This window comes from Neofelis nebulosa, chromosome 15, assembly GCF_028018385.1.
Source record: "Neofelis nebulosa isolate mNeoNeb1 chromosome 15, mNeoNeb1.pri, whole genome shotgun sequence".
Taxonomy (NCBI): Eukaryota; Metazoa; Chordata; class Mammalia; order Carnivora; family Felidae; genus Neofelis; species Neofelis nebulosa.
In genome coordinates, this window is record NC_080796.1 from 34,266,339 (window position 1) to 34,291,841 (window position 25,503).

At 50.4% G+C, this 25,503-nt stretch overlaps 1 protein-coding gene across 1 annotated transcript in view; it reads right to left on the bottom strand.

Moving 5' to 3' along the window:
- The window catches only part of LHX4 (LIM homeobox 4), a 46,525-nt gene extending 43,045 nt beyond the window's left edge, over positions 1-3,480 (bottom strand). The window contains exon 1 of the mRNA XM_058700637.1: positions 3,155-3,480. Coding sequence (XP_058556620.1) covers positions 3,155-3,230 — 76 coding nt within the window. The 5' untranslated portion in view covers positions 3,231-3,480. The remainder of the gene's footprint in view (positions 1-3,154) is intronic.
- Positions 3,481-25,503: the final 22,023 nt, after the last annotated feature.

Sequence of the window (25,503 nt, forward strand, 5' to 3'; positions counted from 1 at the left end):
CACCCAAATTTTTCAAAAGGGCCCTCCCGACAATGCTGGATGTGACCTGAGCCGTGCTGGACGTGACCTCGAGGGTGCAGCCTCCTACTAACAGCCCAGCTGCCACCCAGAGTAAGGAGAGGGGGGGTTGAGTTCCTTAGAAAACACTGACCCCAGAGGCAGAAGCCGGGATGCACGGCAACTCGGGGAAGATTTAAGGTGGTGGGGCTCCACTTCTCTACCCCAGGTCACTCTGGGATCACTCCCTGACTCCTCTCGCTCCGTTCTTCCCGAGCTTTCTTGCCCCACGCTGATGCCCCTCAATCAGATGAAGATCCTCAAGCACCTCTCGAAAAGTCTGAGCCTGGCGTGGGCCCCATTGGGCTGCCCGTCGCTGTCGAATTGGCGATGCTCTTTCCAGCCCTGTAACCCCAGCTCAGGGAAGCAGGAGGGGGTCAACCACACTAACATGTCCGCCCAGGACGGAGGGTGGGGGGGTTGGGCAAAGAGCAAGCAAGGAGGCCAAGAGAGAATTTCTTACACTACTTGGTAATGTTTTTCATAAGGGAGTGTAACTCAGCCAAGCCCAAAAGAATATTCCGACTACAGGTGAAGCAAACTGGATTCAAATCCCTAAAACGCCCCTATGAGGCCAGGGCACCAGAAGGACCCAGGTTGGGGGATCCCCACATCTGTGCTCTGAAGTGCTCCATCTGTGGTGGCTCAGAGTGAAGAAGTGAATATGTGTCTGTGTATGTCCGGCTGGGGGTGGGGGAACAACCCAAACCTTCCAGTTGTGGGGTTGGAAGAACCCTTGCGGGAGAGCCTTTCTGTTCTCTCCTCTCCCCCAAGGTTTAAACACTCACAGACCTGGGATGACCCTTCTCCCCTGAGGCCCAAGGACATGCCCCCAACCCCCACCCCACCCGGAGTTCTTAGGCCAGTGGGCCTCCTGCCCCATAAAAGAGAATGGCGGTGTCTATGTGTGTGAGGGGACCACGCCCCACCTATGCCCAGTTCCCAGCACCAACAGCTTAATGGCCAGAAGCCGCATCTGCTGGAAGCGGGTATGTTCCATGCACATCCCCAAAGGAAAAAAGAAAAAAAAGCTGGACTCCTAAATCTTCCTGGATTGGGCCCCTCATTTTTGACCATTGCCCCCTGCAACCCAGACCACAGAACCAGGACAAGACAAAAGGAAGGGCAGACCAACCTCTCCTGGTTGGGCATTGCCTCTGCTGGGTGCAGGGGACCAGAGTCCCATTCTGCCTCACAGAGTTTTCTATGGTTGGAACCCCAGCTCGAGCCCTGGTGAACTGTAGCTCTGAAAGCAAGCTCTAGGCATTTTAGGAAATTGAGTTTTTGAGGTGGAAATCAAAGTTGTCTCTGAGTAAGTGAGACAATCTAAGAGTGTGCGCGGAGCATCCTGGAAAAAGGCTGTCAGAGCAGTCTCCCCCCACCCTTCCTTCTTTGCGGTCCTGACAGTCCACCTAAGGACCACAACTATTAAAGCACAGACTTACCAGGTAACAAGGACATGAGTCACACACACGCCTTCTGCCCACTCACACACTCCCCTCATTCACGCAGAGCTACAATTGGCTTAAGGACTTGGAGCTCCTTTGCCAGCTTCTGTGTTTCTGTTTGTGCAGGGGCTGAGAACCCACTCCTTGCCCGTGGTGGGGTGGGGGCAGCAAGGGCAGCAGCGAACCCCCAATGTCTTCTACAGATACATCTAGGTCAGCAGTAAACTTCCCAAGACGCGGTGCCGATGTGGAACTGTTTGCCAACAGTTGACAGGAAAAGACAATGGATAACTGCAGGATATAGCGAAAAAACAACCTAAATCGGTTTGGGCGAAGCTATCCCCTTCTAGCTCCTTCTCAAAAACTTCCCAGGGAAACCCAGGACGTACGCTCGCCACCCTGCCCTTTGAGGTATGGTCCAAGCAGAATCCCTGCGGTGGAGAGCTAGGGCGCAGGAGGGCGCAGCCGTGCGCCCTAGTTCGTAGGTAGACACCATTATTTTATTTACTTAAAATAAACCTCGAGAACGTAGCTACCGCTCCACTAAAGAAATCGCGGGCGGAAGCAAAGCCCCTTGGCAAACGGAGTGAAGGAACCTTTCCCTCTCCACGGTGCCCAGGGGTGTTACGCAGAGCTCTCCAACCTGCAGAGCAGGACTCGCTAGGAGCCCGCCGTGCGCGCGCGATGCCCCGGGAACTGCTCCGACCTCTGCACATATTCTCCATCGAAGATTCCGTTTGGGAGTGAGGGACATAGATAACTTCCCTCCGGGAAAATGCGTGAGCCCGCAAACCCAAACACACACACAGAGACCTGGGGATAAACACGCCCCGAGCTCCCTCGGTCTTGCTAGTTTCGGGCGCGGGAAAGAAAGTGGGTGGGCGAGCAAAGCGCCCAAACACCTAGTCTCTCCGCTTCCGAGTCTAAGCCATCCTGAGATTGTGTCCTCGTGTGCTCAAAGGCTGTGCGCAAAGACGAGTTCACAACTTCGTCCCGGTGCTTCTCCCTCCCCTGCATTCCTCGGCTAGCTGGAACATGGCGAGTCTACTTCACTGGGAGCAGGCAATCCCCGGCGGCGCAGGCTGCAGGCGCCGCCGGCAGCAGCGGCTGAGGACGCACCAGGCGCGCACGCCCAGCGCGCGGGGACAGAGCGTGTGGCCTGGGCTTCTGCGCCGCCAGCCCCGGGGGCGGGGGACGCGCTCTCCAACTTCCCGCCAGCTGGGGTGAAGTTGTACAGGCGGTACTTCGAGCTTTGACCGTCACCCCGGGAAGGAGGATGATTTACAGAGACCACCCCAGCCCTCAGGCCTGGCCTTCAGCTCCTTCCCATGGAGTCCCCAAACAGCACTCTCCCAGCGCTCCTAGAAAAGCAATGGGCTGGAGATGCGAGATTCGGTACCCACGGCTGGCCTCGAGCACTATCGGGGGGCTTTCACTTTCGGCCCCAAAAGCCAAGAGCCAGGCCCTTTAAACGCACTCTGGCCAGTGCCCCTGCCCTGTGACCGCCTCTGCACCGGGGCCGGCGGCCCCTCGCCCCGCCCGGCCCCTCCAGTCCAGGCTACACGCAGCGTCCGACCCGCCCCGTACCGGCCAAGCCTGCTGGTTGTCTTGTTATCAAATTAAATCCGCGAGAAAGGGGGGTGTCTTACGTTGCATCGGCACACCAAGCATCTCCGGGAGCCCCTTGACAGCCCCCTCCGCGGGGACAGCTGCGCTCTGCATCATCTTGGAGCGAGAGCCAGGGAGTCGCAGTCTACGGAGATCTCTCTCGCTTAAGCTGGATTCAGAAATTTGAAAATAATAATACAAAACCCAACCAGGCCGCCGAAGTCACGGTGGAAGCCAGACCCTCCGCCTCTCCGGGAGGATTCCACAGGCTGGCTGGCCCCCTCCCCCCGCCAGTCCTCAGTCTGTTTCAAATCCCTTTGATCTCGCTCTCCGGGGTAGGTGCACATCCCGGGTTGAGGAGACGCTGTTGCTGCAGCTCTGGCTTTTTTCCCCTCCTCCTTCCCCCGCCCGCTGCTCTCCCCCTCCCCCTCCACCCTTCGCGTGCCGGCCGCCCGGGAGGCCGCGGTCACCCAGGCATTTTGATTCATTCACACTGCAGGAACGGCCGTGACGTCGCTTTCCGCAGGGAGGCCCGCCCTTCAGCCAATCCCCACACCCGGCAGCGGGCCGCGGACCCGGGCCGGAGTGGGGGTCCCGGCGCCCCGAGTGTAGAGGGCAGGGCAGGGGGCGGGGCCGCATAGAACGGGGCGGGGCCTCGCGGGCCCTTCCCCCCTCCCCCCCCCCCCCCCCGCCCACGTCCGCGCCTGGCCATGCGGGCTCGCTCCCTGGGTATAAATACTGCGGCGGGTTCGGCCGCGGCAGCAGGTGGTCCTGGACGGCTGCGCCCAGGGCTTGTGGGTTTCTGCGGGTCTGGCGGGGAACCGGACCCGGCCTGAGGCTTGTGTCCCCACTGCCCCTCCATTCGGACTAAAGGATGGGGAAAGGCGGGGCAGACCCTCCGAAGGCCCGGGCCGCACGCAGTCTTCCGCTCGCGCGCCATCGGTCCGGGGTTTCTCTCCGCCCGGGACTCTATCCTCCTCCTCCTCCTCTTCTCCTCTGGCCAATTCCTTTCCCGCCGGCGCTTCCCAGCCCTTGCTCTCTCTCCCCCGCGTCTGGCTGAGGTTGGGCCAGGGACAGCCCGTACTTGGCCAAGAAGGCTCGAGTCACGCAGCGGGCAGCGGCGGGCGGGGGAAGGCGGCCGGGGGCTGTGCGCGGAGGTGGCCGGGCGCGGACCCCCGGTGCGCGCCCCCGCTCACCGCGGCCTGCCGCGGGGAGTCCGCTGTCCTTCTCGGCCCCGTCGGGTCCCCGCACCTTTCTGGCTGCCTGGCTTCGGGCGCCGCTCTGGCCACGCCGGCTCAGCTGGGTCCTGTTCTCGGTCCCCAGAGACCGCTCTGTCTCGCCGGCTGCAACCGCGGGCGATTTGAACAATTCTCGACCTCGTGCGTGCAGGGCGGCGACGCGCACACGGACACCCGGGCTAACCAGCGAGGGAGCATGTGTGGCTTGTCGTTTTTACAAGGCACACATGCACATTTAAAATTCTCAACGCACGTTCCTGGTGGAAGTAAAACAGAAGGCCCACCACTGGGGCAGGTGACCGCTGAGGTTCTCTGGTGCTTCACCACATGCTCGACGCCACTTGGCTGCATGCGTGGGAAGCCCACCTCCCTTGCCACGGGACCCCGAGGCCCTACGGATCCCACCCTCGCGACACCCCCATCCTGAATTTCGTTCCAGAGGTGTAGACAGATGTGCCCTCTCAGCCTAGTCAAGTCCGGCTAGGGTGGGAAAGGGGACCGGGTGCCCTCTCCAAACCTTCAGAGCGTCCACTGCTTTTTCTCCTGGCGTTGTCCCTAAACAAGGGACCTCAGGGTTGGTGAGGGACGAACGAGAAGGTGGGGGAGGAGGGCATGGCCATCTGCGCTTAGAATTTGTCTTCAGTGAAGTCACAGTGACTTTCATGTGTCCTGGTACTGGGTTGGCATCATCTCTTGCCCTGTTGACCTGCGAGGTGACTCCTCTTGCACACTGGAGTCAATGTGCAAGAAAAAAGCAAAAAACCGGTGACATTTTAAGTGCTTATGAAAAAAAATTTTTTTACCAACATGTAACTAGTAAACACGAGAAAATGCCAGCCGTTAGCCATCAAAGACATGCAAATCAAAATATCATAGTACATTCTTCAGTTTTGTGTGTTAAACCACCAGCTGGGGTGGGAGGAATCCTAGAATTTGGGTGCTGGTGAAAGTGCTTCGAAGCTGGTATTCTCACAAATACTGCTGGGTGCTAATAAACTCTTAAATCCGTTAGGAAAGCAATTCGGCAGTAGCATCAACCCCCCTAGTTTTTTTCACACGCTGTTGCTCATAGAATTCCACTTGTGAGTGTTTACTCCATGGAAATAATCTAAAATGTGAAGCGGAAGGTTTCATACGTGAATATGCTTATTACAACATTATGGTTTGGAGGAAAAAAAAAAAACCTCTGCTATCCAACAAAAGAAAAAATGGTTTAGTGAAGTAGATTAAATTTGCTTGGTAATATGTTATACAATTATTGAAACTAATTATGAAAGCTAGCAACATGGGAATGCTTGTGACATACTAAATGTTTAAAAAGAATGATGCACTATTAGAAGTCTTCCAAAATGTTAGAGATAAAAGTGGTGATAATACACATCGTTGGCTAGAGGGTGGGGAAATTAGAAAACAGTTTTCTGGTGGGGGTGCACTAAGGAACAATGTCTTCTGAGGGCGCTTTGGCAATATATTTTATAGCCTAAAAATGTGATGGATTTGACCCAATCCATATAGAAATTTAGCCACAGAAAGTAATCAAGAATGTTTGTAAAGAGTTAATTACAAGGATGTTTATAATATTTTGAAAAGAGAATAAGCTATATATCCAACAATAGGGGATTATTAGAGTAAATAAAATGGAATGTTATACTGTTGTTGGAAAATACAACAGAAAATATTTAACAATGTAGAAAAGTGAGATTTATTAGAAAAAAAGTAAATATGAAGCAATATGAAGTTCAGGGGATTTTTTTTTAGCAGCATAGAAAGTCTATGTTAAAATATAAAAGTGCTTATCTGTACAGTGGATATTTGTATTTTTTTAGTTTTTCTAAGTTTCCTCAATTATTTTATAAAGCATAAAAAGCTAAGAAAATTATTTTCTAAAGCATTGAGAAAACACTGGAAGGAAATATGTCAAAATGTTGTTCAATAATATGGTGGGAGAAAAGTATGTTATAGTGGGAGAAAAGTGTGTTAGGGAGATGTATTATGGAAGTTTTTTCTTTTTTCTCTTTTCCAGATGTTCTGTAAAGTGTTTATATTTTTTCAGTAATATTAGTAAAGGATAAAATATTTATATTATATTTATGTTAGTTATATTATATTTAATATATCATATATTTAATATAATATAATATTTATATATAATTTAATAATATATAAATATATATTTGTTTTACATATGATATCTATAATTATAATTATTATCATAAAATAAATTACATTTATATTATATTTATACTGATTGTGTTATATTTAAAATATTTATATAAATTTATATTTATAGAGACAGCATATGCGGTACTTTTATAATTAAAAATTACATTTTAAACGTGCAAATAAAATAAAATAAAATAAAATGAAATAAAATGCTTTCTGCAGCTCTGCTGCCCTGGTGTGAGCCTGCCCAGGTCCTGCCCTCTTTTCATTGCATGTCACTAGCCTGTCACTGGGTGAGGGACAGCATGACCGTGGTGGGGACTCTCCTGGCCCAGTGCTGATTCAGCAGATGCCATTCTCACCTTTATCCAGCGGCAGAAGAGCCCTGGGAGGTCCAGCTGGTTCTCAGTTCTTCAACTTGTGGGCAGCCGCTCCCCTGCACCCCAAAGCCTCCCCGCTCATACAAACAAGGCAGCTCAGCCAATATATGCCCTTTCCACCTTCGAGATTTTTCTAGAAGTATGAGCTGGGTCCCATTTTCAACATCTTCCATTAACACCATACATCTGACAAGGCATTTCACTTCCTTCCTGGGGCCTCAGCTTTCCCATCTGTAAATGATGAAACCCCAATGAAAAGCTTTCCTTGAATAGAATTTTTAGTGCCTACTGCTGCTGATAGCAATAACAACAATATAATAGCACACAGTGGTAATAATAACAACTAACATTTATTGACAGTTTGAAACTGTGCCAGGCGCTCAGGTAAGTGCTTCTACCTGCATAATTCCATCTATTCCTCATTCCAATTCAATAAATGGTATTGTTATACCTATTTGGAGGATGAAAAAGCTGAGGCTAACAGGGGCTAAGGTCGTCTCTCCCCACCAGAGAATGCGGGGAGTCACTGAATCCCACAGGAAGACTTCCTGGAGGATCTGTGTGGACCTAAACTCTGAGCTGACTCAGCAGGGGTGTTCTCAGTGAAGGGCCCCCAGGGCTAGCTGGTGATCCCACAGGAGCAATAGTCCTTACAGCAGACCTCAGACCTGTGGCTTTAGGCTACAACTCAGTTGAAGGGTGGGCACCAGAGGATGGGCCATCGGTGACGTGACTTTGCCCAGGTCTAAGTTCTGTCAGGGGAGTCAATAAGAGTGTCCAGGAACCAACCCCAACACGTCAGCAGATCCGGTTCTGAGGGAACGGTCTTCAGAAACCCAATTTAGGAAAATGATTACAGCTTGCATTTGTCTAGCACTTTACAATTTACAAACTTCCTCCACATATTTTATCTCATTTGATCTTCATAATCATGCTGGGTTCGGGTATGATTATCAGGAAACGGAGAGGTTAAGTGGTTTGCCTAAGGTCACACTGCTAATAAGTTGCAGAGCCAACTGGAGATGAAATCCAGCCTTTGACTCCGGCTCTGGAGCTCTTTCCACTCTGCACACAGACTCCTGTGTCTTCTAACCCTTCCATTTTAGGAGCTTCCCGGAGTAGGTGACTTCACCCTCTGAGGCCAGGAGTTCTGAACCTCAGCCCCTTTCTCTGCTCACCACCCCCGGCTCCCCATCACCCCATCGCCAGTCACCTCCTCCTTGTCCTCCAGCCTCTCAAACCCTCTTTCATCATTTGCATTTTGAAACTGTTTCCTTAATTATTCCCCTGCTATTGGAAACCTGCTCTCCCCCTTCTCCGTGGCATCCTTTGATTTATCTCTGTCTGGATAACAGCTCCCCGATTCTCCTTGGGGAATTCAATTTTCATTCATTTTTCTGCTGGGCTAGATTGATATAGACCCTCTGCCCTGGTCCATATTACTCATCCCAACAGAGAGAACCAGGGAGACCAACCCTCAGCCCAGCCCCTGGGGAGCCACTGTCTTGTTCAGGGAGCCACAAGGAGTTCTCCAATAAAAGGACAGGGGCCTTTGCTCTTCCCCATCTGTCCACCCGGTCCTTCCAGTCATTTGTCAAGGGCCCCTTTCGTGAGCCCACCACTTTGTCATTTGTCTCCCTCTCTTCCCAGAACCTTCCAGGGATCTCCCCCCACCCCCAGGATGCTGATCAAAAGGCAGTTGCTCCTCAATTTAAACCTGCCCTGTGTCCTTGACACAGGCCTTGAAGGGACATGGAAAAGAGATGGTCCTGTATTTGGGCATCTAGCTCTCAAGATAAGATTCTGAGGCAGTACATGGCAGAGAAACAGAGTAAGAAAAGAGCACTGGGATCCTTAGAGGAAGAAGGAAGGTGACAATAGCTAACACTTAAACCACCAGCACTGCTCTAAGTGCTCTATATGTGTTAACTCATTTAATCCTCACAAACGCTTTGAGGTGGGCACTACTATTATCCCCATTCTATAGATGAGGAAACTGGGGCATAAAGAGGTCAAGTGATGTACCCAATAGTAGGCACAGATAGGAGGCAGTGGAATCAGGATATGGTCACAGGTGGTCTGGCTCTATGTTTGCCAGCACCGCCAGCAACATCATATAACTCTTGCTGGGAAGTCCCTGGGCATAGCCAGTGGTGAATCCACACAGAGCCCATTCCCTGGCAAGGCCAAGTCGTCTGGGATCCATCCGTGCAGCCATCATACCCCATGGCCTGTGTGCATGAGAAGCTGGGGAATGAATCAGGAAATTTGGTCTCGTTCTAATTTCAGGGTTTATTCTCTTTATTTCCCATCAAAAACCTAGAGTATCTTAGATCGTTCCTTAATTCCTGCATTCATTGAGCATCTGCTGTATACCAGCTCCTCGCTTGACCCTGGAAGACAAGGATCTGCAGTGCCAAATGCAGACAGTCCATAGCTTACTTTGCTCCAGAGTTCCGGGCATTCCTGTGAGACAGTGTCAGCAAAATTCCCCAGGTGCGTGTGCCTTCCTTATGCTGGAAGGGAGTTGGAGATGGGTGGGCAAACCTTTGGGCTCTGGCTCCCAGTGTCTGCATTGAAATTCCAACTTGGAGGGGCGCCTGGGTGGCGCAGTCGGTTAAGCGTCCGACTTCAGCCAGGTCACGATCTCGCGTTCCGTGAGTTCGAGCCCCGCGTCAGGCTCTGGGCTGATGGCTCGGAGCCTGGAGCCTGCTTCCGATTCTGTGTCTCCCTCTCTCTCTGCCCCTCCCCCGTTCATGCTCTGTCTCTCTCTGTCCCAAAAATAAAATTAAAAAAAAAAAAAAAAAAAAAAATTCCAACTTGGATATAGCCTAAGTGGGGCAACTTTTGGCAGGTTCCTTCCCACAGGCTCCGTGGGGTAACGACGGCACTCTCCTCACAGATGGTCACCTGAAGCGTTTCCCTAGAAAGGTGGGCTGGCATCATTATTGTATCCCTTCTGTAATATTTTGCCTATTTTCCTTTTTTCCCCCCTTGTTTTATATTTATGGGATAAACCAGTGGGCAAGAAACTTACTTGAGTATTTTCAAGCAAAGACTAGAACTTGGGAGCTCTTCCTTCCTAACAATGTTAGCTGGGGAAGAGAGAGACCCGTGGTGGGTGGCGGTGGGGCCATTCTTTGCCCCCCTCTTTGGGAGTGGAGGAGACCTGCGTCCACAGTATGGTCACAAGCTGAGTTCCAGGTGCCAAAGCTGCCCCTTGGGTGAAATTTAAGCTACCTTATGAAAATCTTCCTGTCTAGTTATTTCCTAGACGAGTTATTTAAACGTGCCATTTTCCTCATTTGTAAAATGGGGATAAAACCTGCCTACGTTGTAGGATCTTGTTGGATTAGAGAGAATGCATATAAACCCCAGAGCCCAGTGCTCAACACACAGAAATGGTTAATAATGGTGGCCCCCAGTATTAATCAGGTGGCTCTGCTCCTTCTCATGGCTTCTACACTAGATCTTTTCAGAAGCCAGTCTGCCTGTGCAACCTGCAATTATGCTCTTTGTTTTTTTGTTTGCTTTTGAAGTTGACTTAATATCTAGGTTTGTTTTAAAAACCTGGACTCCAGAGGCTGCACAAGTGACATCTTTTCTCCCTATTCTCTCTCTTCAGTCCCCAGGGCTCAGAGGCATCCTGAACCCAAGAATGATCCTAGCAACTGACATTATCATGGTGCTTTACAGATTGTTAAGGGCCGTCACATACCTTTCTCACCCAAGCCTCATAAGATAGGTGGGGCCCATCACATCAGGGCCGCCTTCCAGATGAGGACACTGAAGCATAGAAAGGGATAGCTGTCTGCACTACTGTATGAGGGCTTTTAGGCCCCCAGGATCTGTTTCTCAGCTTCTAAAGAGGAGGCTGTGAGTGGGGAGGGGGGTAAGGAGGGGAAGTCCAGCCTGGCTCCATTTGAAAATAGCTGCAGGTGTCAAGGCTAATCTATAAAATAACCCCGTCATCATCTTGGCAAAAGACTTTTACTGGACGAGCTTAACTCAGCGATTTCCTCTCAGGAACTGACTTACAACGAAAAAATGTAGATGTGTTAGATGTGGGCAGAGGTGACAGGAGACAGACCCGGGAGGTTCGTGGGAAGAAATGGTGAGGCAAGGCCAGACTCCTGACCCTGGAACTAGGCAGACTTCATTGTCGATGGCTGCTGGAGTGCTGTTCGCCCTGAGCCTCGGTTTACTGATTTCTATAATGGGAGAGTAAGAGTAGTAAAAGACCTGCCTGATAATATTGTCACAGGAGGGCTGTAGCTGTTAGTACAGGGCCTGGCATATAGAGGGTCCCCACTGATGGCAGCTGCCTTTAGTCTGAAACGACGTGCAGCTTCACCTTTTATATCTCTCACTGCCTGGCCTTCTCCCCTGCTCATAGCCCTGGCTTACCGGAAAGGGGCTCGCCCTCGGTCACCTATCTGCTTAAAAACACAGGTCCACAGGGAAGGGACCGGGACACTGTAACTACGGCCACTTTTGATGGTCAAGGAAGAAGCACTAAGAGCTTTGGGGGACAAAGGATTTCTTCAAGACCTCACCTGAGGAAGCATTCTGTGGAAAACATAAATCCTGGATCTACTCGACATCCGAGTTGTATGGCTATGAGAAGTAAAATTCTCTGAACCTCTGTTTTCCTGTGTTAATTGGGGATGATGATACTCAGATCATTCTCCTGAGAAGGGATCGTTGGGAGATTGTATGAGATCCAATATGAAAAAAGTTCCTAAGGCAAAATGCTCCGTGAATGCTCATTCTATTTCCCTGTTCTTGCACACGCTGGTCCTCAGATTTACTACGCACATAAATCACTGGGCGTTTTGTTGAAACTCAGATTCTGATTCAGCAGGTCTGGGACCTGAGATTCTGCATTTCTAACGAGTTGCCAGACGATGCTGATGCTGCTGGCCCTGGGGGCCGCACTGTGTGGGAATGCTCTAGGTTTCCACCTTCCAGTGCGATGGCGGCTAGTCACGTATGGCTGCTGAGCCCCGAAATGTGGCTGGCCAGAAATGAGATGTGCTTTAAAGGTAAATTACATATTGGAGTGTGAAGACTTAATACAAAGAAAAGAATGTAAAACATCTCATTAATATTTTTTAAATTTTTATTACATGTTGAAATGATACTATTTTGGAGACAGTGGGTTAAATAAAATCTATTATTAATTTCACTGCTTTCTTTTATTGGCATGGCGACCAGAAAATGTAAACTTACACAAGTGGCTGGCATCATATTTCTGTTGGACAGCGCCAATAGAAGTCTAGGGTATTTAGGCTTCGGTGCGCTGCACGCACGCGCAGCAGTTGGTCTTCCTCCTAGCACCTAGCGCGGTTTCTGGTACTGAGTAAGGGACTGCTAAGCATTTGCTGGGTGAATACGCAGGGAGGATGCCCACAAATGTAGCCCCACGAGAGCTGGGCCCTACTCACTGATGAAGGGACCTCAGCTGCACGAGAGAGCAGGCAGGGGCTGAGCAGGTGGCTGTGCCTGAAGAATGACCATCTCCCCCTTGCAGTTGACCCTGACCTGCCACCCATCCATTCTCCATCATCCTCAGCCCCACCCTCTGCTCTTTTCAAGGCTCTGATGGCAAAGAAAAAAAGGAATTCTGGTCCTCCCTCAGCAGAGCTTGCCAGATAAAGAGGATAGTCATGGGATTGCTTGGAATCCAAGGACCACTCTGCCACACAGGCTTCCTGCCTTCCCTGAAAGCCACCTCAGCTAACCTGAGGGTCCCCTTCCCTTTCTTCTGTTCCCCTCCCCCAGGGTGCTCTTTGTGGTCTTTGCCCATCCCCGCTTGGAGGTGGGGGTGGGAAAGCCCATGACCACAGGCACAGACCAGGCATGAACTTGCACAGACCTCCCTGAGCCCCGTCACAGCCCGAGGGGCTCTCAGAGAAAGGGATGGAAAACGGCTTCTGAAGAGGCTCCCCCACCTCCAGCCTGACATTGGCAGGGGAGACAAAAGGACAGCTCAGAGTCCAGATTCCCACATCTTCCTTGCTCTCAATGACCAGCGTCAGGTTTCAGGACACTACAGGCTGTGAGCTGGGAGTATGGGGTGTCTGGAGGGAAAACCAGCCCCAGGAAAGGCTCTAGTGAGCCAGCAGTGACCTTAGGATGCTCGGGAGCAGGGCTCTGCCCCAACTGCAGGGTGCTGAGCTGATTTCTGCCCCCTCCCCCGGATCCTGAGTGTGGGTACACGTGGCCCACACCACCCTGCTTCAATATCTCCCATACCCCCGTCCAGGCTATTTCCCCTCCAAGCCTCTGACGCTACGCAGGACAAAGAGAATTCTCGAAGCATATGAACTTACCAGAGGTCAGGGGAAGAATCTGCCTTCATGGTGAGGACTTGGAGGCTGGGAGTAGCTGTTGTCGCTGAACGTGGGCAGCTCTAGAGGCAAGTCAGAGAGTGTCTGGGAGGGGAGCAGCAGCCCCGTCGGGGGGCGGGAGCTGGGGAAGGGGCTTGGTAGGTGGGGCAGGGGCTGTTCCCAAGGAGGAGGCCGAGTGGATGGATTTGGACAGAGCCCGGAGGAGGCCCCTCTCCTCTTTTCTCTGCAAGAACGTGCTCTGCTCCCCCCAGGAAGCTGGGGAAATAAGGGTCTGTCTGGGGGAGGGTAGCAGAGGGGCTGGAGACCGCCTCAGAGAAAATTAAATTGCACTTGAGGGCAAATTCTATTAGGGAATAGAGCCTGTCTCTCAACAGCCTGCGTCCATTTAGGTGATTAGCTCAGCCCAGCACCTCCACCCCAGAGCCTGGTGAGCTCTGTCCCTCTGCCGGGGGAGCCAGGCTTGTGGCCTCTGGGGATCCAGCTGCCCCTGACCCCCTCTCCTGCCCCCCAGCCAACCGTGGGAGGACCCTTCTCTCACCACTGACAGCCCCCAAGCTCTTTGAAAGTGGCCAGGAGGGAATGAGCACCCTGGTGTTCGCCTAGAACATCCTGGAACATACACCGAAGCAAGGACAGGCAACACCAGCGAGAACAGAGACGGCTCTTCCCCTGAGGAGTGAGAGACCACTGGGCACTGGGAGGGTCAGCTGGCTGGAAAGCAGGGAGGATCTGGGTAGGTGGAGAAGGGAGAAGAGAGAAGGTGGCCGGGTGACTGAACAGGCAAGAATAAAAGCCCTCGCTTTTATTGGGCAAGAGGCAGGGTTGAATCAGCAGAATTTGGAAGTAGGTACAGAGAAATACAAGTGGCTGACATTTGAGGAACGTCAAATGTAATAATAAATTAATATAATGGAATGGTAACTGGTATAATAAATTCATCTGTAAAGTGGGCATGATAGTAATAACATGTACCTTATGGGGCTGTTTTGCACATCCTAAGAGTTCAACAAATGTTGGGGCTTATTATTAGCTATTGGTTCTGTGTCCATACACTTTATGCTGTATCTAGGCTTTGGCAGGAGGGACTAGATCTGAGGTGCTGAGAAGACCTGCTTACCAATCCCCCATTTCCTCGCACCAGCAGTACTCAGATCTCTGATTCACAGGCCAGTCTCAACAGGCTGGGCACTCCCCAGCCTGGCCACCTGCTGGCCACCTGCCCAGGAAGATGGTCCCTCCCTCTCCTTCATATTGGCCAGTACAAGGGCCTGTTGGATTTCCCTCAGTTTCTGGCTATACAATTATTTCATTTGCTTAACAAAACTTTATTAAGCACCTGAAATGTATTCTTTTTTTAAAGATGTTTTTTAATGTTTATGTATTTTTGAGAGAGAGAGAGCGCGAGAGGGAGCAGAGAATCTGAAGCAGGCTCCATGCTGTCAGTGCAAAGCCCTACGAGGGGCTCAAACCCACGAACCACGAGCTCATGATGTGGGCTGAAGCCGGACTGAGTCACCTAGTATCCTGAAGAGAGTAGTGCACGGCTTCCAGAACAAGGAGAAACGTAAGTACATCCAACTTAAAAAGAGTTCTGAAAACACATAATGGTGCATAAAGCATTGTCTCTGACCTGTGGTATGTATCGTTCTAATGTATGTGAGCCTCCTCTTTCGGGCTCTTCTAAGGCCCACCCAAGTGTCCTGGGACACAGAATTCCAGCCCAAGTGAGCTTAACCTCTAAACCAAGGATTAAACCGTGTATTTATATTGTTGGGGTGGTTGTACCAGACCAAATAGCAAGGGATTTGTGTTCTGTGGGGGAGGGCAGTAGAGAGGGTGTTCAGAAAGGGAAGGCCCTGAGGGAGGGAAAGAAAGTATGTGGCGTGCGGGGGGAGAGGGATGTTCCTAGTCTTGAGGCTGTGGGCAGGTTCATCGTATGGTTGGTTGTGGCCTAAAGAGAGAAGCCCAGGCGCCTTCTGCTGTACCCTCCCGCCTGTCAGTGGGGCTGCTTCTGCTCGGTGATGGGCTCCGGTGGGCCTCTACCCCAAACTCTGTCCTCTGCCCAATTGTCAGGGCAAGGGTTTAGTATCTGAGGGCACTTGGTGAGTACTGGGAACCAGCTGGTGTTGCAGACAGCCTGGAGGCTGCTTGTCTCCCAGGATCTGGCCTTCCAGGCCTCAGACACCCCAAATGGCATTGACAAGGCCCCTGATCCCTAAGAATACCCTCTACCCATTCATCCCCTTTACTAACAAGGGCCTGGGGCAGGCCCTCCTTGGGATTCTAGCAGTCTTCATGACAAGAACATCCCTGATAACACATTCCTGTCCTAGACCGGACTTGGGTAACCCCACCTTGTTCCAGGGACACAGTTACAGGGACCCTCTCGGGTGACTCCGAGAAGGCACTCAAGGGCAGTGATTCTTGTTAGCTTCACTCTCCAAAGGCAATCTTATTACAAGAGGCCTCAGCACTGGAGGTCTTGGGCAAGTATTTAACCACGGGAAAACAGAACCCAGAGTGCTGGGCTCTTAAGAGGCGCTTCGTAGATGGTAATAAATGTTGTTACAAAGCCCTCCGCCCCTGTGTTTACACCTCTCTGCTGACAGGAAAGAAAGTGTCTTACTCACCATTATGTTTCAAGCTCCAAGTACAGGACCCAGCATATTACAGCATCTTTGTAAATACCTGTTACGTGAATGGATGCGGGGGGCGGGGGGCAGTGTACAAGGAACCCACTGACCAAGAGAAGCCCGAGCACATGCTCCCTGGGGCAGTGGGGAGGCTCTCAGCAGCTGCTCGGACACCGCTGCTGGTGGCCCTGTCAGGCCTGGTTAGGCTGTCGGACCTGTTATTGGTGCAGTCGCTGGCGGGATACTCATGGTTACGGCTGTCAGGGCCCCGATTACCTCTCACCACTAATGGGCCCTGGCTTTTTATGGACTTCCCGCTCTCCCTCAGTGCCCTGCAGACTTTATTACACGGGCCCGGGGTCCCTTTGACGAGCTAAAGAAGAAGAGGAAAGCCTGAGACGGTGACCTGGACACAGAGCACAGGAAAAGCCACACCAGCATCCTGCTTCAGCCGCTGTCGCTGGAGTGAGGCTGGGGGCTCCCACCCGTGAACGCTCAGCTGGAGTCCCCAGGCCCAGGATGTAAGCTGTTCCTCTCCTTTCCAGGCGCTGGCCCCCTCCTCAAGCCCGCCTCCAGCCTTGAGTCCCATGCAACTCCGGCATCACAAATCAGGTCCTCCCTCTGGAAATGTCTGAGAGGACTTCTAGCCCTAGCCCTGCCCTGCCCCTGCCCCTGCAGAATCGTGTCTGTGCACCCCTGCCCAGCAGACACTCGGCCTCTGTGTGAACACGGCCGGGGGCACCGGCCTCCTCCTTTCAGCGGCAGTCGAGGCAATTTCCAGGCAGTTCTGCACAGGACTATTACCATTCCCACAAACTCTGCCTTTGAATAAATTCGGCTGAAAGTGTGATTTTGCTGGTGCGCGTGTGTGTGTTACACATGCATTATAGTTAGCTCTTATTTCAAAATGACTTTACCACCTGGAGTTACTTGCTTTTCCACCATTTTCTTGAGCCTGCAATGATCAGAGTAAGAGGTGACCTCCACCATCAGATCTTGGCCTTTTCAAAGTGGCCCACTGACGTTTCACTGAATGTTAGATGGTTGACTCTTTCCTGAAAACAAAAATGAATCGCTCTCAGAGATTTAGTTACAATTCACGTGATCACACCTTTGAAGAACATTCACATCACGCTACATTCTCATGCACGGAGTAGACTTTTGGTGTTTACACTAGTCACAGAGGTGACCCCTAATGAGCCATATCTCTAGTATTTGTAACCTTGTGGAGTCCCCGCCCCTTGAATCTGGGCTGTGTCTGTGACTTGCTTCAAGCACTAGAATACAGCAGAGGTGACACTGTGCCAGTTCTGTCACTGAGCTTTAAGAGGGTGTGGCATTTGGGGGGCGGGGGGGGGGGCTGCTCCCCCATCCATGTACTGAGCTGGAGAGATCACATGCCAGAAAGCTCACCAAAAAGGGTCTACCCAATGTACAAATCTTATGGTGCTATTGAAAACCTAAATTAAACAAATACTTTTGGGGGCACCTGGGTGCCTCAGTCAATTAAGCATTTGACTCTTAGCTCAGGTCATGATCACGTTCGTGGGTTTGAGCCCCACGTTGGGCTCTGCACTGACAGCATGGAGCTTGCTTGGAATTCTCTCTCTCTCTCTCTTTCTCTCTCTCTCTCTCTCTCTCCTCTCTCTCTCTCTGCCCTCCTCAAATAATTAAGTAACCCTTAAAAAAATAAAAACATAAAATACTTTTGAGTATCTCTTCTCTCCCCAGGTAGCTGAATGCACCCGGGGCAGAGACAGCTGAGTCATCCTGAGACAGAGAGGAGGAAAGGAGTGGTAGAAAAAGTCAGCAAGTGTTTTACTCGCCGGTGGGAGAGGGGGCCATGATTTCACCGGTCACTCACTTACTGACAGCAAGGGTGACAAGCAGAGACACGGGGGTGGAGGGAGTACAGACTCCACATTCCCAGAGTTCCCAGTCTGATGGGGTGGGGAGGCCAAGCAGTCAGCACATATCTTCAGCCATAGGATGGGAGGAAAAGGGTGGTGCTTACCGTGGGCCACGAAGGGGAGGAAGGGCTCCCTGTGGCCCAAGGAGGGTCAGGGAAGGCTTCTTGGAGGAGGTGACATTTGAACACAGGCAGGCATTTGGTGGGGAAAGATTTCAGGTGGGGAAAGAGCACACAAGAAGGCCTGTGGATTGAGAGCTTGAGTCCTGGGGACTCACAAGATCTGTCTGGCCGGGGTGGGCCCACCCCGGAGAGGACCAGAGAGGCAGCTGGAGAGGCGGCAGGCACAGCAAGGCAACCACACTGAGGTCTTACATGTTGTTGGCTGGGGAGAACTTGGACCTCAGACTTGGGTTCTCACACCAGGGACATCTTGCCAAAAAATACCCAAGACTGTGTTTCTCTGCTGAAGCACCCCACCGGCCCCTAAAGCCTGCAGAATCCATTCCAGACTTCCAGGCTGTTCCTTAAGTCCCCTGCTCAGGCCACATCCCACCCTCTCATCCTTAGTGCTTCCCTCTCTCTTCTTCCCCCTTTCCCTGTGTGAATTTCCAGTGACCCCTGCTCCTCTCTCCTGAAGAGGAGATGAGTCCTGGGGCTCCACAGCACCCCAGCCCTTCTGTGGGGCATCTACCGGGCTGAATCGTCATGGAACCCTTTCCTGGTGGGTCTCCCCTTCTAGACTCCACACTCCTTAAGGGCAGGGCACCTTAATCAATATTTGCTATGAGGTTACTGTCCTTCAGAAGAAGCCCACTCAAAGCTTCCTTCTAGAAAGGGGACAGAGTGTCAGGAGCAGTACTTTTATGGGACACTGTTCCACAGTCTGAAGCGTCTGTGACTGTGGCCTGTGGTGGCAAGTCCCCCGACCCCCAAACCACACGCACACCCTGTTGATTCAGGCTTTCAGTCACAGAAACAGGACAGGAAGTGTTGCTCGGGACACAGAAAGGAATTCTGCCATGGAGAAACAGAATTAGCCCCACTCTCTCCCCCAGGCCTGGAGGTGACGGGCTTCCTTTAGGCCGCTAATCCACCATGAAGGCTGCGTTTCACACTTGCCACTCTGGAATAGGCCTGCAGGGAATTGCTCCCGCAGAGTGAAAATTGGAACCCGTCAGGGTAATTTGTCCATTTTACCACACACATTTCAGGGCCAGTGCTCATGGTCTGGCCTGTGGCTGGCCATGAATGAATCTGGTCTCAGGGAGCCCCTCATCCTCGGCCGGGAGAGGGCCTGGACAGCCGGCCAGCACGCCTGTCATTCGCCTGCCATGCCATCGAGTTTTCCACCTCGGCGCCAGCCCCCTCCCTGATCCGAGTGCAGAGACAGTCCCGCCAGAGCCAGACCTCCCCTACGGGGTTGTCATGGGCAGGTCTACACTCGATGGTGACGAGGGCAGTTTTAGACGCCGCAGATACATTTTCCCAGCCTGTAAGCTGTCTGTTCACTTGCCTGTGGCAAACAGAAACTCTTCAGTGTGACCTAAGAAATCTGTCTCCACATCACCTCGTGGTTTGTGCTTTTTAGGTTCTTAAGAAGTGCTTCTCTATCCCTATGTTGCAATGATATGCTCCCCTATTTTCTGTTGGCTTATAATTTTTAATCGATCATGTTTAGGTTTTAAATCCATCTAAAAACATAAAATAAAATACGCAACTACTTTGGACTTAAATAAAAAATAAATCCATCTAGAGCTCATCTTCGGTACAAGGCAGAGGTCCAGTTTTCCTTCTCTCCATGCTGAGTGAGCCAGTTTCCTGTCAACTATGACTGTCTGATGGGTTTATAATGCTACCTTAGTCATATCTCACATGGCCATATATTCGTGGGTCTTCCTTTAAACGTTTTATTAGGATCTGTTGGTTCCTATGGTGAAAATCACCCTTAAAAAATTTCTCACAACTAGCAAGTCCCCTACTTTACTCTTCCCCTCCCCCCAGAACGATTTAGTAATCCATGGACCTTTAATCACCTATATGCGTTTTAGAATAAAGTTGCTGAGTTCTACCAAAAAAAATCTACCTGGACTTTTGATTGGTGTTACACTAAATTGTAGGTTAATTTGGAAAGAACTTTTCTCTCTGCAGTGTTGATCTGTCCGTGCATAAGCACAGAATCTCTGTTTAGTGAGATCTTGATGTCTTTCATAAGGAAGTCCTGTTTATTTTCTCCATAGCATTATCACTATGTGAGATCCTTATTCATTTATTTCTTCACCTGATTATAGTCTGTCTCTTCCTACCATCTCGCCACAAGATGTAACCTGAGACCCTTCTTTTACTCATCCCTGTGTCCCAAGTGCCTAGATGTCCCTGACCCTATTTTGCTGCTGAAACAAAACACAGTTTGGGAAAAGTTGAACTTCTGCTGTGGCCCAGGTAGCCAGTCCCCCACTGGCTGTGATTCCAGGGGAGACAAGTGAGGCCCCTTCGGTGGGGGGGAGGGAGGGCTCACGGGGAGGGGACGCCTGCTAGACTAAGGGGTTTGGCCTCTACCCTTGTAGATAAGAGGGGGGTTCTGAGACACTGTGAGTGGGGGGGCCGGGCAACAGGAAAGAGGAGAGAATCCATGCACAGGACGGCCAAGAGGAGACATCCAGGCCTGGGAGAGTGAAGGGAACCCCTCGGGCTGCCAAGAGAGGGAGGAGGCTTGGAGAGGAAGCCTCCATCAGCATTGGTTTCGGATTTGGGGAGTTGGAGGAGCCAGAGACGCCTGGGGAAACAAGTCCAAGTCCGAGGAGCCTGAAGGCGTAGCTGGAGCTCGGAAGGGAGACTGGGAAGGGGCCAGAGATCGGTGCACCCCAGAGACAGGACGCTGCGTGTGTTGGCAGTCTGTGTATGTGATGCGGCAAGGTCTTCAATGTGCAATATTAACGTGACACAACCGGGTGCCAAGTGGTACGTGTAGCGTGTGCCTGTCTCGTATTTGCAGAGAACGGGTCTGAAAGGACACGCGTGAAACCAGCAGTATCGCGAGCTTCCGGGGAGGGGAACTGAGAGCCTGGCAGGCACTCTGTGTCCTTCTGAACTTTTAAAATACTTATTCCTGTATTACCTATTGAAAACATCGAGCAAAACTAAATCTCTTTTTTAAAAAAAGAACCAAGTATGTGAAAGAACTTTGGGATGAGTAAAGGACTTGAGAGACATAGCGATTCTGCCTTTGAGGAATGAGGCCAGGCCTCTGTGGAGAAGCGCCCTGGTCCCCTCAGCCAGGCAAGGGGCCAGGGCACGGCTCACACTACTCCCAGTGGTATTGGCTGCCTGAGGCTCCAAAACCACCCGAATCCCAATCCCCAGCCCAGCGCAATTAGGAGAGAAGGCAAATGGTGTTAATGATGAGAATGTGCGATGAACTCCTACGGTGTGCTGGGCACTGTTCGCCACACCTTACCCCTGATGACCTTCTTCTCGGATGAAGAAACTCAGTCTCGGATCAGCATGTTCCCGAGGTTATGTGGCTAAGAGGGAGCAGCATCGGGATTTGAGCCCATGTCTCCCTCACCCTAAAACATCCTTTTCCACAATGGTAGCTGATCCCTAATTTGTTATTCACTCATTTTACCATTATTAAGCCTCTTTAGTGTTCAAAGCACTCCCTGTGCGCAGCACTGAAGGTGTATAAGAAGGCATAACATGCTATGAGAGTTGCAGATCCTGGAATATATCCCTGTTTATTCAAAAGTTATCGATTGACCACATTGGAGGTGCCAGGCCCCATGCTAAGTCCTGGGGCTGCAAAGGGAGAAGGGAAGATTGTCTTTGTCTTCTCAGAGCACATGTCAACAGCCAGGTGACCACACTGCCCTGTGGTAAGTGCCCTCAGGGGAGCGTACGCCCAGCTCAGGCTTGAGGGTGTTGGAGGACCTTCTTGAGAGAGTGATCTCTCGGCTGAGTCTAAAAGCAGGTCAAAACTGGGGCGCCTGGGTGGCTCAGTTGGTTAAGCGTCTGACTTCAGCTCAGGTCATGATCTCACACAGTTCGTCAGTTCAAGCCCCGGGTCGGGTTCTGTGCTGACAGCTCAGAGCCTGGAGCCTGCTTTGGATTCTGTGTCTCCCTCTCTCTCTGCCCCTCCCCCACTCATGCTCGCTTTCTCTCTCTCTCTCTCTCTCTCTCAAAAAATAAACATTGAAAAAAATAAAAACTTTTAAATCAGGTCAAAACTCAAACGCCTGTATGGCAGGCAGCCAGGTAAGGAGGGATGTGAGCTAGGTCTGTTCTCAGACACAGATGTGCTCAGCCCAAATATAGGCATGTGCTTCACTTCCACACCCATATGGTTCTCTTTCATTTTTTCCTAAAACACGACTTGTGTAATTAAAAACAAGAGTACAGGGGAATATTTCCCTCTTCTAAATCAACAGTGCCAGTGTGATGATAAATCGTAACTGCCCCCTGGCCTCTGCACTCAGAGTGCAAAAGGGGGAGGTGAAAACTGTGGGTCTGAGAGGAGGGCCCAGTGGACTGTTTCCTGTGGGAAGCAGGCCCCATGGAAGGTTTTCCGATGGTGAACATGGAGGCTGTTCCAAGTTTGGGTCAGTATTTCCGACTATTAACATCTGTTTCTTTAAAGTTTATTTATTTTGAAAAAGAAAGCATGAGTGGGTGAGGGGAAGAGGCAGAGAGAGAGAGAGAGAGAGAGAGAGAGAGAGAGACTCCCAAGTAGGCTCCACACTGTCAGTGCAGAGCCTGATGCGGGGCTCAAACTCATGAACCGTGAGATCATGACCTGAGTCCAAGCCAGATGCTTAACTGACTGAGCCACCAGGTGCCCCTAATTCTTAACATCTTTAAAGTTGATACATATTGCTATATTCTTTTTCAGAAATACTGTACCAACTTATATGATCACTTTTCCAGCATCAAGTTGTATTGTTACTTGATGTATAAAAAATATTACTCTTTCACTCTGTTGATTATTGAAGAATATTGTTTCATATATTTATTGATCTTTGTATTTCTTCTTTTATGAATTCACAGTTCATATTCTTGGCCCATTAAAAGTGGCTTTTAATTGTACAAGTAGTAAATATTTAATAAAAATGAGAAAATACAGATACCTAAAAAGAAAAACACCCATAATCCTACCCCTGACTGTTAACCACTGTTGACCTATTTCATGTACATGTTCCAGGTTTTCACCCATGCCTTCAGTATCCCTATGTATATATGTATTCTCTTTTTCAAAAATAAGATCATACTATGTAGAACTGCTTTTGTAACTTCATATTTTCATTTAACAATATGGTGTGGAAACATTTTCAGCTTAAAAATACGCACTCAAATTGTTTCTAGTGGTTATGTTGTATTCCATTGTAATGATGTACCATAACTTAATCACCTCCGACTATGGACTTTAGATCAAATTTATTTTGATGTTATAAATATTCATCATGTAGCAAATCTTAGTGAATATCTTCAATTACTTCCTTAGGACAAATTCCAGGAATAGAATTGTTGGATCAAAGGTTACATATTCTCTTAAGGCTCTTAAAACATATTACCAGTTACATTGTATCACAAATTGCACATTTCCCAAAGGTGGTGTCAGTTTTTACCTCCACAAGCGGTATAGGAGGGTGCTCTGTGGCAGACTGTATTTTTTTAAGCTGGCTTCGACAACCTCTCCCATCTCACATAGTTTTCCAGAACTTGTCACTGCCCTATCAGAAGGTGGAGTCTAGGACTCCTCCCCTTGAACCTGGGCAGGACTTTGTATCTGCAACCCGGATGAGATTTTATATCTGTCTCAACCAACAAAGTATAGCAAAAATAATGCTATGTGACTTCTGAGGGCTCTTATGTGAAAATGCCATGCACTTCTGCCTTGTCCTCTTTGGATACTTGCTCTCAGAGCACAGCCACCAGGCTGTGAGGAAGTCCAGGCAGCCTGTGGAGAGGCCTATGAAGAGAACTGAAGCTCCCTGCCCACAGCACGAGCTTGCCAGACGAATTGCATCCAGATATACTGCACAGAGCAGAGATGAGCCGTTTTCCCCTGAACTCTGCTCAAATTGAAGACTTGTGAGCAAAATAAATGACTGTTGTTGTTTCAAACCTCTAAGATTTGGGGTGGCTTGTTATGCAGCAATAGATAACTGATACATGTCCTTTTCCCTCCCTCTAGCTAACACTGGGCATTATCCTTTTTTTCTTTCATTTTGCCAATAGGATAAAAAAGAGTGACATCTCTCATTTGGTCTTCATACTTTGGCCCATTATTTTCAACAGGGCATTAATGCTTTTCCTATTTACAGCAGAACTTTAAAATCCTTTAATCCTGTTTATTTTCCTTGTTGTTCTTTCTTTTCAAAAGAACTGCATTGGTTGCAAAAATTCAAAAAGGTATTTAAGTATTTCTTAAATTTCTAAATTTCTTGGGTGGGGGGGGGGGACCCAGGCAGTGCTGGGGCAGAGGACGCCGGTGGGGTGCAGGCTGAGGGCTAGCATGAGTGAGCCTTCCCTTCTCACAGTTGTCCTGGACTTCCAAGAGGACACAAATCATACAGGCTGTTATTTCTTTCTGCCACAAGTCCTTCCTGAGTGGCCTTGCAGGACCAATCCTCCCTGAGCTGACAAGAAAACAGCTGACATCACTGCAAGAAAGGTAAAGGCACCTTAGGGACCACGAGGCTCTGTCTGAAGCCTTCATCCTAGAGGTGAGGAAGCAGAGACCCAAGAAGTGAATGGCTCATCCAATGTCACATGCAGCTGGTTAGCGGCCAAGCCAGGAGAATGAAACAGATCTCCTCCTCCTCCTCCTCCAACTGCTGGTGACTTTCCTCCAGGGCCAAGGCTGTGTGGGTACCCTGGACCCCAGGCCTCACCCCCACATCCAGGGAATGATGTGCTGCTCCTGGGCACCCACCTACTCACCCAGTGCCAAGGCTGTGGGGGGAAGGAGCCAGGCTGGAGGTGGGGCCACCCCTTCGGACCTCACCAGCCTGGGGGTGGCTTCTGAATGCAGCAGCCCCTCAGGCTTGTGGTCCCCCTACCCCGGCCCACTTCCTGTCTTCTCTTCCTTCAGGTCTCAGAGAAGCCTCCCCTAACGTCCCCTGCTGGCCCCTCCTTAAGAGCATGAGCACATTTTCCTCTCTCCTCTCTTGCCCTAGAGTGGAAAGCTCCACCGTAGCGGGAACCACGGCTTTCTTCTGTGTATCCTCAGCTTTAGCCCAGGGCAGCATTGAACAAATCCTTAAATAATTTTTTTGAACAGAAAAAATGTCTATGTTTTTTTACTGAGAATTTCTTGTATTCACTCTTTTTCTTTGTTGGACTTGGCATGTGCTTTCCCCTTGGCCTGTGATGCCTTTTCCTGCACGTTTTCCTTGCTACACCCACTCAGTTTTCAAAAGCCAGCTCGACGGCATCTGTCTGTAAGAAATCGTTCCTAAATGCTCAGTAGGTAGCATCCCAGGCAGAGGGGAGTTTCTCTGTCCGGCTCCAGAACAAGGAGCCTTCGCTTTGGCAGGGCTCCCCCGAGGACCCTCTCCTGCGTGGGAGCTTTCCCAAGAAGTGGAGAACAACCCAGAATGGCAAGCAGAGTTCAAGTCACAGAAGCAGGGGCTCCCAGCCTGGCAGACCCGCTGGGGGAGGGGACGAGCTGGTGGGCAAGCTGGTTTATCGATGAAGCTGAAAGCGCCCTGGGGAA